General features: G+C 37.6%; 2 protein-coding genes across 4 annotated transcripts in view; one reads left to right on the forward strand and one right to left on the reverse strand.

Moving 5' to 3' along the window:
• Positions 1-13,564, reverse strand: part of LOC110838089 (neuroendocrine convertase 1) — a 156,321-nt gene that overhangs the window by 67,010 nt on the left and 75,747 nt on the right. The gene's annotated exons all lie outside the window — the stretch shown is intronic.
• LOC110838093 (peroxidasin homolog) overlaps positions 2,952-13,564 on the forward strand; it is a 77,164-nt gene continuing 66,551 nt past the window's right edge. The window contains exon 1 of one of the 2 annotated variants that reach the window (XM_022080954.2): positions 2,952-4,006. In XM_022080954.2, coding sequence (XP_021936646.2) covers positions 3,892-4,006 — 115 coding nt within the window. In that variant the 5' untranslated portion in view covers positions 2,952-3,891. The remainder of the gene's footprint in view (positions 4,007-13,564) is intronic. The other variant, XM_022080953.2, reaches the window with a different exon arrangement.

Here is a 13,564-nt window from a genome sequence, read left to right on the forward strand (position 1 = left end):
AACCCATGGATACTCTGCGTAGGCAATTGAATAATATTTAAGAATTCAGTCCGTACCGCAAAGAAAACACTACACTTCACCATTACAAAGATCAAATTTTTAACGCTGTTCAAGGAAATAATCCCTGTTTCAGTAAGAATCACACGAAACCCATAGGTACAACATAAAAAATTATTCGTCGTTGAAACAAGTGGGATGTATAGTTACTATTGGGCTTTAAAGTGTTAAAAAGTTATAAACATAAGGAGATGCACGTCCCACGGAATTTAATATTTATACTTTCCATTTTCATGTTACCTGGCAGACTACACGTTTCATATAAATCTATTGAACTTAAGTGAAAGAGATATTTCTGCATGAGATTTCATCCAACGGCGGTGAAGATGTCGTCGTTGATCTTCGGGGTAGACACAAACGTTTCGGAGGATCACACAACAACGCTGAACACGACGAAAAAAGTTGAAATGTTATCACATGAATAAAATTTATAAATCACTTGATTATATTTTGTGTCTAAGCAACAAGCACTGAACATACTTAATAAAGAATTAAAACCTGTGTAGGCGTAGTTATTTTATCGAATTAAGTTAAATCAAATTAGCCGTAAATAAAGATTAGATTCATCTCTTGCGGGCAACCTTCGTGATTAATGACCCAAGTCATTTCTGCTTAGTCACTTTAAACTTTGTTGATTCTGTACCTGGTTATTGTCCGCGTCAGTTTACTTGGCGTATGCGCTCAATAGAGCGTGCAGTCTAATCTTCTTTCATTTAGGAGCCCAGCTGATTATATTCCAGAGATTCTGCTTGGAAAACGCGGTTTTTACCAGTGTCTCGAGCACAAAAAAAACATCTTTAGTTGTGTTAATAGCTTATGTCACACTCACAGCGTTTACATTACGGTTTATAGTCGGTTTATCGTCACGAAAAAGGAGAGACGTGGTTAGTGGACTTTAACGGTAATGTAAGAATCTTTTTTGATATATATTTCTGATAAATTCTGTACTAAATGAGATCGAAAGCTTTGGTTTCTTAGACATCAAAAGCAAGGAAATAAAAAAAATAGCTTTCGTGTTTAATTACACGTGACGTTTTCTGGTAACGCGTCCTACCTGGCAACAAAAGATCACTCTTTGCCTTGTCTTCCAATAGCGACAAACCTATGCATCAAAAGTGCTTTGTGCTTTTTACATTTTCTATGATTCTGCTTACGTGTCCCTTTGAAAGTCTATTCCAGAAAAATCTGTTATGCTTCGTGTTTGAAGTTGACGTAGCAAATCTAGCAAAGACAGGGACGAAAGAGAACTCTACAGTGTCCGTTTGAGGAATGACGAAATATTGCCAGCTGCTCGGATAAGTGTAAATGATCGGTGGTTGGTTAATATATTAACGCATTGTTTAATGACGCTGCTTTACTTTTAATACGGCGAGAGGATTATTATGCATGGTTAATTGGAATGGAATATTTATTATTCTCACCTGACAAGTCGTTGTTTACCAGACAACTCTGATCTATACAAAGGCACCGAACAATAGTCCTTCTTGAGAAGCTAATAATAGTTCTCCAAGCTAATTAACAAGTTCCCCGTCTTTTATGGAACCCCAAGATTTAACATCGTGTCCAAAGGAGCCTTACCCGAGCTCTATCCTGAGCTACATAAATCCAATCCCCCAACCCTGTTTTACTAAGGTTAATTTGAATGTTGTCCCCATCTATACCCAGGTCTTCCAGGTGGTCCTTCACACTTCCAAACCAAAATTTCTTACGTACCGTATTTCTCATCATTCCATACGTGCTGTATACGCTGTCCATATCAGCTTTCTTGATTTGAACTGTGCATTGTATAAAATAATTCAGTTGTTATTCCAAGTGTTCCAGTATTTCCTCTCTTGTATGCTAATAATGGAATTTGGTTCGGATTCTTTGTTTTCCAAATAGAAAAAAACATTTTAGTATTTGGCACTGCACACAGAATATTTCACCTGCATCGTGGCTTTCGACCAAGTCTGTTTCAGAAGCTTTTTATCTGAACTAAAACCTCCTTACGCATAAAACACCAGACAACTAACAAACTAACTGACAATTTTCCTTGGGTTTTCGCAGCTGGAGTTCAATGTATAACCTCGATTTTTTGGTGTGAGCTACGTCGAGTGTTGAATATCAGCTAACGTTTCGGCAGACATTGCATTAGCCATCTTCAAGGCGAATGTGAATACGGCAACCGCAATATTTTTCTGAAATGGTGATTAATACTCGACATTCAACGCATCTCATACCCAAAAACCAAAGTTAAACCTTTATCTAACTGACTGAGTCGTTCTTGAGAAGCTGATAGTAGCCTGAAGGTATTCAAGAAATTCTCACCCGTGTAAGGGAACAGAAGATCACTGTACTGTTCACCGGAACCCGCCACTGATCCCTATGCTGAGCCATATGAATCCAATCCACAAACCAAACCCTGTTACTCTGAGATGAATTTTAATATTATCATCCTAATAACATTTTGTGAAGAGTAAAAGTTTATTTATCTCCTCATTATGTAACTTTCTGTACCGACCTGTAACTTCATCCCTCTTAGGACCATATATTCTCGAAAGCACCCTGTTCTCAAACACAATATGTTCTTCTTTTAATGTGGACGACGAAGATTTACCCGTATAAAAATAAAGCATTCCTCGAATTTAGTGTGCTGTTAATACGACCAGTCCAGTGGGGTTTAAAAATCATTATTTATAAGACACCTCGTTATGGTGGCTGAACAATAACCGTGCCACAGTTCGAAACTAATTCCAACCTCGTAAAGAGGACTTACTTCTCTTATTTTAAACATTCAAAGTACCCGAGTGTGTCCTTCAACCTCTGCAGCAAGGAACATGTGACGTAGAGTAGTCTGCATGGGGTGATGCCAACATGGTTGTGACGGACGGCTGTTCGGTCTTAGTAGCTTAGTAGTTGTAAAAACTAGTTAGTTGTGTTGGAGTCTTCGAGGCTGCCAGATGTGTGTCAGGAAGGGAGTCTGTGTGGTACCCGTGTGTGGGCGGAACACTTCACGGTGAACCTTTTACATCTCCGAAGCAAAGTGTTAAATTGGCCGATATGCTATTTATCAATGTCACATGTTTTCAAAGCGACAGAAATTGCACGCTGAGAAATCTGTAGCTGCTTCAAGTCAGTATGTAAGAAACTTGATACAGCAACGCAGACGTAAAAGAGTGACCGAGATGTTACACTGTACCAAATTTCAATACAGTAACCACGTAAACAAGTGAACAACTGTTTCGATGAACGCGTGTCTGTGGGGGTAGGTCATCTTTTAGTTTTTCATTTTTCGAGGATTAAATTATTGTACTTTTGGTTCCGTCTATTGTAATTTAATTATTATATAATCTAAAATAAAACATTTCGTTGTCGGGTGTGAGTGTTTTAGATTCTTCTAGATACCTGAATCTATTTAAGGCTGCCTGAGAGCTCGGTTCCAAGAAAACCAATAAAATAGAATTTAAGAGCCACACTCGACATTTCTCAGACCCATCGTAATCGCTTGTGGTTTGCCAAACAGAAATAATAAAAGCAAACAGAGGGCCGTGTGATTCATAGAAGTTACTCAGATTTGACTGTGCAAAATAACTTCAACAAAGAATATAATTACGTTCTGCTTATATTTATAATTATGACATAAAACTTCTCAAAACACGGGATTCTTTTTAGTGTTTTTGAATACCTGAATTAGTTGACGTCTTTTGTTCTCCGTGTTCTTTGTCATTCTGTTTCGTACATCGACACCGATTCGCTGTATCTTTTCCACGAGATGTTTCAAAGTGGTCGTACCTAGTGCGTGGCCCGAAAGTAGGGCGCCGTGGTATGAGTGAGGATCTGGCTGTGTCATGAGACATGATACCAAATATTACGAAGACGACGGCAGCAAACGAGCTGCTTGGTTTCTGGTACACTCCTCGTCCGTGGTTCATAATACTCCTTCTGGTGGTCATCAACCCAGTACTCAGCGGTGAGTATTTCATGTTTGATGGCTCGATTAACCCTTTAAAGCCCACTGGTAACAATATGTACCACCTGTTTTAAAAATCTATAGCTCTGGATTTTTCCCACAGAGACTACTCGTGGTTCTCGCATGATTCTGAGAATAAACAGCGATTATTTAATTAAACAGCGTTAATCAGTTGATCTTTATAATGGTGAAGTGTGGTGTTTACTTTGCGGTACGGACTGAATACTTAAGTATTATTTAGACGAGCTTCGGCATCAAATTAGTGACAGTTTGCTAGCAGATATTATCACTCCAAAGACTTCATTCTTACTTTTTCCTTACCGGAAGGACGAGCGGGCGTTGCCTGGGGACCTTCTAACTATAAGATGCTCCCCCCCCACCACAGAAATCTAAGTGTCTCTCACTTCTCCCCAATCAAATTTCTCTTTGTTTCTACTCTTCTGCTATCCTTCTTGTCTCTCGCTCTGTCTTCGGCATCAAAATGTAGATGTAGACTGCATTTTTAAAATTAGAATTTTTGATTAAATATAATACTTAATTTATTGGCTTCAAACGAATAGGTACACGATTAACCTATTACTATAACAATTTTTGAGGTGCAACATAGTCAACGGCTGGCCTGCAACACTGCTTTAACTGTCTCTCAATATTGCAGTCCGCATATGTCATCTTTCAAGGTCCAATACGTGTTGATACGTGTGAAAAGATCTGTATCATAATAAGGGTATATGATGCAGATTGCAACATGTGTGTGGATATTTGAAAAGAAATATTTCAGTGTCACATGCCAGATGATTGAGATACACGTATCATTAAACCCCCCCCCCCCCAGACACACGTGTGTCCCCTCGTTTCATAAATCGCGTCGCATCTTCGTTAACCTCGTGTCTTACCGAAGCAGCTTGGCCATGTATAAGCCGTACAGTATTTTCGGAAAGATGTTTAAATGTTTATCGATTAAAGTCGTATTTATGGAATTCAGGATGTAAGGAAGATTTATAGAAACGCCTACGGGAGACGCTGGTAAGGAACACGTAAAATGTAAACATCAGATTCCTAATGCGAGTAAGCAGATCGTGGTGAGTGAGTTATAGTTTTCAGTGTAGTTTCCGACTCGAGATAAAATAGGTTTCAGGCTTTCACGTTTGATTTTACTATATCAAGTGAAGAAGTTTCCCTAATTAAAATGTATCTAAGTGAAACATTTATCTTGGCTATGGTCGTGTAGGTAAACATTTGCATTTCTCAAGGACGATGAGATTGGTAGAAAAATGCAGCACGTGTTAAAGTTTTGGTCGCAAATACTGAAGGAAAGAAACCATTATGAAAACCTAGGTATAGATGGGAGGATACTGTATCTTAAAGAAACGGTACCCCTTTTTTCAAGCATATTATAAGGATATTCTGAATAATATTAACACTGCTTCACTCAGGTTCGGATTCTTACGAGACATATTTTTATTTTCACTTCACAACTGCGATACGGCAAACGTGTTAGCTGTACATAAATCAGCGTTGGTTTGTCTGATTTCACCGAGCACTGTGTTAGTATGCATCGCCACTTGTATCAACATGTATGGACCCAGGCACTAATGGTTGTGCCTGTCCTTAACATCCGCAAAATGGCCTTGTTAACTTAACGCTAATCCTAATACAATATTAACCCAGTTTACAATCATTAATTACTTAAGCAAGCACGAAGTATTTATCATTTGACATTTGTATTTTGTGGTTCCGAAGGATTAGACTCTAGGTTTAAGTACCAGCAAGATACTTAGGAAAATACTTGAACCTAGGAGAAAGGAAGTTATAAATTGATTAAATTAATTATGGAGCTCCTTCATTAATCGCTTTTTGAAACACCTTGTTTCTTGCAATTGTACATTTACACTTATCAAAATACTTCTATAGTGTTCCTCTTTTTCAAGTCGAAATGCACCTAAATAATACTTAATATTTTAATATTTTCCGTCAAATCAAAATTTTAATAAGATAATAAAATATAAAATATTTAAAATATCATTTCACGTTCCGCATCGAATGATCGATTTACAAATTGGAACGTCTCTTACGACATGTTTCGGTTATATTTAACCGCCCTCAGGTATAAAATTAGATTGGTAAAATTTAAAACTCGAATTACAATCATTTACAATGTTATGCAGTTTATTGAAATGTTCTTATCAGATTACTCTTATATATTAGAACCTTCGTTACCAACCTAATTTTATACCTGAGGACGGTTAAATATAACCGAAACATGTCGTAAGAGACGTTCCAATTTGTAAATCGATCATTCGATGCGGAACGTGAAATGATATTTTAAGTATTTTATATTTTATTATCTTATTATTAAAAATTGTGATTTGACGGAAAATATTAAAATATTAACCTAATTCACAATATGACGCAAATATACTACCTTCTAAATAATACGCTTATTTATGAGTTCAGTCCTTACCTCAAAGAAAACACTACCCGTCATAATATTCTGAGAACCATAAGAAAGTAGACGATACACTCTACGAGCAAAATACAGTGTTGCTAAATAGTAAAGCAAGTGGTAAGTGTTCTTACCGTTAGGCTTTACGGGGTTAAATGTGTTTTTGTAAAACTGTTCCCATGTTGGCTTTCAACTCTTAATGCCCATGGTTTAAATCCCTGACGAAAGACACAGAATTTCATCACAGCTAACGAGGTGTTTCATACGCACATTTTATGCGTGAAAAGGGGAATATTTATATTCTGTACTAAATGTAGAAGTCAGAACACGACTGTAACTTCTCTACAGTTGTAACTAACCGACATTTGACAGCCTTTCCACTGCTACAATGTCGAGAGTTAGTCGTGCAGAAAAATGCATACAAAAGATGGCATACATTTATAAAGCTTTCTTTTGTAGTCGGCGACATACAGCGTGAACGGGCTGACAATAACAGTGTCGAGGCGTTGTGAATGAAGTGTTAAAACCAGTTCATTTGCTCCGGAGGGGTTTTGGAGTGTACGTGCAGTAGACTGTACTCAGAATTAAGCGGATGACAAATCTATTAAAAAGTGCTTAATAATCGCATGACAAAAATAAAGTTCTTACTGTGCTTAATTATACAAGACATTACGAATAAGCAAGGAGCGAAGGTACAGTCCGAGCTAAAATATTCTTAACTTTGCCACATTCACGTTTCGGCCGTCTTATCCCCAGCGAAGTAGCCTTCTGTAGCCATTGGAATCTTTGTGGGTCCCAAAGCGGTGACAAAGAAAAGTATATTTTTTTGAAAATTTGAATGGAAAAGACTACTTCGAGACCTATCAGTACATGGGAGTATAATATTAAAATGGATCTTTAGTAAATAGAATATAAGGACCTGGACTGGATTCATGTGGCCTAGCTTAGAGCTGATTTGAACTCGGCAATTAACCTCTTGGGTTCCATAGACGGCTGGAAATTTCTTTAATAGCTGAGCAACTACTGGCTTATCAAGAAGAATTCTGCTCCATTTATTTGGACGGGATGTAATGAATTCTGGACTAACTGGCAGCAAATGCGAGCTATATAGAATATGGCTACCACACAACAACAGCAAAAACAACAACAAATGTTTCTTTCCATAGCAAAGCCTTTTTATGTGCATGTTACTTTTCTGTTGTCGAGATACAAGCAGGCACAATCGTCCTTTTCTTTGCACTTGGTCTAAGTACTTTAAGGCCGTCAGCCTGTTTGGATGTCATTCAAGGACACATACTTTCTTCCACTTTATAAACGGAGTACCCACCATTACTTTCTAACATAAATTAATAAGAATGTAAATGGGTTTTACCAGATCTTTATTTCACGATAAATTTACAGTTATATTTTTTCGTTTGCACTCATTTAACATTCTTTAGCAGTGGACCATTTGCCTTGTAAGCTAAGATAACCTGCTTTGAATCTCGATCAGAGATATTTTTTCATGGTTTTATTCAGTTAATGCGAGAAGTTGATGCTACGCGAATGCCTTAAAGGCATGCCTTGATCGAATACTTCCATATTACTCTCAATACATTAATAATTTTATGAGGTCATTGATTATCACTCGAAGTTCGACAACTTTTGAACTTTAACAGATAAAGAAATAAATTACACTTGAACTTTAACAAAATACTAGAGAAGCTACGGACTACATTGAATAACAAATAAATTACTGTGGCTTCAGATTAATATATAGTTGAATTCCCTGTTTCAATTAAGGTTTGATTTGCAAATACAAATTCGTCTCAATTGGATGAGATCTTTCGTACACTGTGCCCGGTCAATTCAAGTTAATTTTTCTTTAGGTCCGGCAACATTCAGCTGCATACTCGTTCTTATTTCTTTCTATTAAGACAAAGTGTTATATCATTGTGAGAAGGAATTATGCCAAATGCGGCAGACTGCTTTCGTCTTTGACGAGTAGCGACTCGATCAAGAATGGGGTCACACTTCCCTGTGCGACAAAAAGAATTCTTTATCACACTTATTAATTCATTTTGAGGGCTCCAGGCTTCACGTGGATTATTGTAAATCAATGTATATATCTACGTCTCACACTTTTTGTATTGACAGCGTCGTTAAACAGAACGGGGCTAAATCCACGTATCAGATACATTACAGAGAAGCCAATATTACGGTCAGGTACTCAATACGTCTCCCGTCTTTTATGGTAACAGAAGGTTCATTACGTGTTCACAAGAGCCCGCCATCGGTCCCTGTTCTAAGCCAGATGAATTCAATCCACCGTATCCAATTTCATTTCCATAAAATTTAAATATTTTCGCCCCATCTACCCCTAGGCCTTCCGAGTGGTCTCTTTCTTTCAGGCTCCCCACAACAAAAATTTTGTACGCATTTATCATCTCCCCAATGTCCATCTCATTCACCTTGATTTGCTTACCCAGATAATATTATTGGTGAATACCATAAGTTATGGAGCTCCTCATTATGATTTTGATGCAAATACAGTATAAATACATATGAATAAGAGTTCATCCTGAGAAGCTAATAGTTGCCCAGCTAATCATGTAATGCCTGGCTTCTTATAAAATTCGAAGATTCTTTACCGCGCTTATAAGAAGCCGCCACTGCCAAATTTGTAGGCCTATATACGTTTATGAAATAAATTTAAATTTGTAGGCGCGTTTCATAATAATTGCAGGTAGTTTATTTTAGCGTCATCGTATCCTTAAATCTGCGCACCCGACACAAGTACGGCTAAGTTCCGTTAAGTCGTTAAGTTTTATATTGTAAATCCTTATCAGTTACTGAAATAAACAGACCTATAATTTTTGACAAATTAATATAACCGAGTATTATTGAGCTGTACTGTAGCTAACATTTTTAGATAAATTCATTCACAGAACGATATTGATAAACCAACAACAGTTCGATTTAATGATGCCGACCGAACGGTAGGCAACTGTTTCTGAAGCAGATCTGCTGACAGCACCGCCTGCCGAGCAGACTGACAGTTACCGAGCTTTCATTTATCTTTTTGCTAAGACATATGGCCCCTGCAAAGAGACATCAAAAGAATACGTTTCATTTTGAATCACTTTTAATTTGAAATACTAGTACCTTATTATCTATATGAAACATGCGAACGATCGTCTGTTTCTATCGTACGCTTATATCTCGAGTGTTTGGGCTTACAAATAGTTCATGGCGGTTTTATGGGAATATTACACTGACTTGGAATGTTCTGCTTCAATCTAATTAAAGAATTTCTCTTTCGGAAGCTTTAGAAAACCTATCATGTGTATCAAAACGACATCGAATGTCTCAGCAGAGTGGTTGACACTCGTATTCTTATTCGGAAGGTCCAAGGTTCAAATATCGGCAATATCTTGACTGAGATTATTCCGTAGTTATCCTCAGTCTCTCCGGACGAATGCGGGGACAGAAACCTAAATTATGCTATTACTCCTTCTTTCTAAATCCTTCACAATTCATTATTCAGTCATTCGATGCTTTTGACAGCGTCGTTAAATACATAATATATGTTAGCGAATTTTATGCTGTTCATTGTATAGGTCCAGTATTATTAAAAAATTACATGGAACAGAAATCGTGTTTTTATAATATTTAGAATGAGATTCATCGCGTGAAAATTTGGCATATGCTAAATTCATATCTCGGCGAGACACAGGACACGTAATCAAAACGTTTTCTCGAAAGTCTGCACATTTAACGAAATGAAAAATATAAATAGTTAATGCGTTGCTTTGCAAGCAGAGATTTGTGTCTGCAATAAACAGAGTCGTGTGTCAGCGAAGTAGCAAGGCACACGTTTGGAAAATATGGAAAAGGCGGCCTCCACTCCAGTTGCTTGCAACTTTCCCATCTTCTTCGTATTCCTCGGAAGAAACTTGATTCCTGAAAGGAGGGGGGAACGGTTGTGGTAGAAACGTTGCCTGTAAAAGCTCTTCCAGAGGATCTTTCTGTGTATATGAGATGTGTTTACGTAGTCGTTAAATAAGGAAGACAGATTGAGTCAACGTTTTATGTCGGCACGAGGAAGTATTGATGCTCTTATTACATCTTCTCGTGTTATTATGTCGGCATTTCTTGTCTGTTGGATCCCTTTGAAACATGGTTTTGCGGTTTCTGTTTCAGATCCATTATTAAAGGGCCGTGAATTTGTTTTTCACGTCAACGTCAAATTTGACGTAACCTGAGACCACTTGAATGAGATACTATTCGTCTTACGTTCTGTCAGTATATGTCTGAAGAAAAACTGAAAAGAGCATTGAAATTATTGGGCACAATAAATTAAACTTACAAAAATAATCTCTCCATCAATCCAATGACGCTACAGAACAAGTTCGGGCCTTGGCCGACTCCCACGTGGGAGATTTCTTTGTATTTGGAGTAGTGAGTGACAATCCCACTGTCTCTGCACAATTTCTACTCAATCCCAGATTTGTCTGCTAGAAAAATAATCTCTTAACCATTTTAAACCGAAACCCGTCCAAATGGTATTTACGAATTCAGTCCGTACCGCAAAGAAAACACATCACTTCACCATTTCAAAGATAAATTTGTTAACGCTGTTTAAGGAAATAAATCACTGTTCATCGTCACAACCATAAAACACATAAACACATAAAAGCAATGTGTTGGCAAATTTCGGAGTTACTGATTAAAGCAGTTTGTATATGGGACAGTTTTAAACGCTTAATGATAACAATATTAAAATGTTAAACCTAAATGAAAATTTTACTTAGGTTTTTATTCTACTAGTTAAAGAAACGAGGTAGCAGGATTAGGTATATTTAAAAAAAAATATTGCAAGTTTACGAGTGTCTGTTGTTTTTCTTGGGTGTGAAAGGTTATCTCTCATTCTTGTGGAAGATCAAAATCGAGAGTGTTCCAGAACAAAAGGGTGATTAAAATTATCACCCTAACAATACTTGGTGAAAAGTACAAAGTATGCAGATATTTATAAAACAAATTTTCCAACCTCCTGTTACATACTTACTTTTATGGTCAAACATTCTTTTAAGAATTTTTTCGTATATAGGATGTCGTATAAAGATGTATACACGCATTCAGTGAATGAAATAAAGATATTTTAATAAACTAAACCATTACATACGTCAGCATTGACACTTAATGAATTAACGAATCTAGTTCAGGTGTTCAAACTGACCACGGTTAGATTCGTGGCGCTGTTGACAGCGGACACCAAAGTTGCTGTCGTGTATACGTCTTTTAGGGACATACTGTATTTTAATCATTTGCTTCGTAATTGTTCATCTCTCGTGGACGAGGACGGGCAGGGGCAAAGGGATTTAAAAACAGACTCTTAATCACAGACTTTAAAAGGTAAAAAATAATTAGAATTGTAAAAATGGTCCCAGTAACATAGAGATCGAACTTCAAATACGCTCAATCCATGACCAAGAAACAAATTATAGTGACGAGTGCTAATGAAGTGACGAGAGATTACAGTGATATTTTTAAAACACTTGTTGAATCAAGACACGTATTTTTGAAGACATCTGCGAGTAGTAACTTGTCAGACGATATAAGGGGAAGCAACACTGTACAGAACGTTCTAAATCAACATCAACCAAGCAACTAATGGTCTGTGGATGATAAACACGACGTTCGAAAATAATCCTAGGTAGGTGATTGATGTACATCTGAAATGCATTACAACAACACACACGGCCGTAAAATCTTGCAGACTATCAGCATGAACTGTACCATGTTACTGACAAAACACGTTCTTGTCAGTAACCACTTTTTTAACTCCGAGCCCAAACACATAATTCTCCCCCTTTCGAATATCTTGAAACTTTATATTTTCCGTCGCATGCATCTATTTATAAAAAAAATTCTGGTCTTTAGCCCTGATGATGGAGTCACAATGTTCCTTCGAAAGTTGGGTAAAGTAAACACTTTGCCGTTGTGTGGCGCTGGACAAAAGACGTCAAACCCATTTTCGTTCACTATGTATAATGACTGGCTACGGATTGGGCGAACGGGGTTCGATCCCCGACAGAGGCAGAGGATTTTCTTCTAGCCTCTGCGTCCATACCAGCTCTGGTGCTCACCCCCGCCTCCTGTCTAGTGGGTACCGGGGGGTACTTTCCCGCGGCCAGAGCTTGAAGCTGACTATTCACCCCCTTCTAGTGCCGTGGTTGAGAATAAGCAGGAGCTATACCCCCCCCTCAAGTACCAACATTAATATGTAATGAGGTGGCTTTATTTTTCTTGAAATATTAGATTACTTGCCAACTACTGTTTAACTTTTTTACGAATCGTTATAAACTTTTATCAGACATCCGATTCGAGAGTTCATTTAAACACTTCGTTTAACTTGGAAATTCAACGTGACCGACGAACGGAGGAGCAGATAGTTATGAATTCCCAGAATACAGTGAATGTAAAATGTTAAAATAACGCCCTCAAAATGCACTCGGATCAAGTACAAATAATATCATCTTCTTTAAAGAGTCTTAGTCGATTTGTTCAGTTACATAGGATATATAAACCAGATATTGATTGCAGGAGAAGTTTGTTTCAAATCTCAGATTTACGTTTTAGCAGCGTGCTGTGGAATTGAGTCATGTATACAGGGACGCGGTTAGGGCAGTCAGCGTGTTGATGGCAGTGGAACCTATTCCGATTCGCTTCCAAGCTAACAACAAAATGGATGCGATGCTAAATCGGGAGTCGCTGAAACATTAGGTTGTAGGTTCTAACATTTGTTTTTCCCTTCTCTGTCCTCCTCCCTAACACCAGTTTTATCTCTCTCTGTAGTAGTATCCCGTGTTTTATTTTGTCTCCATTTTGCGTCTGCAATTCCCCGCCCCCTTTCTGGCTTAGCTAACGTCAATGTGCTTTGAGTCTCTCTTTTTTTGTCATTTCTCGTGGAAGTCTCATTTCGATTGTTTAAAGATCCATTTCCTAAATTTAAACACAAAGCCCCCCAGTTCTCATAAACTTTCGAATTCAGCATTCCAATACAAAAGCAGATCTACGGATCTGCGCTTAATATGGTATTGGGAATCATGAGGGATGCTGTAACAGAATCAACA

The sequence above is a fragment of the Zootermopsis nevadensis genome, unplaced genomic scaffold (assembly GCF_977971745.1).
Source record: "Zootermopsis nevadensis isolate Lab colony 2312 unplaced genomic scaffold, Znev_1.0 Znev_ptg000008l, whole genome shotgun sequence".
Classification (NCBI taxonomy): domain Eukaryota; kingdom Metazoa; phylum Arthropoda; class Insecta; order Blattodea; family Termopsidae; genus Zootermopsis; species Zootermopsis nevadensis.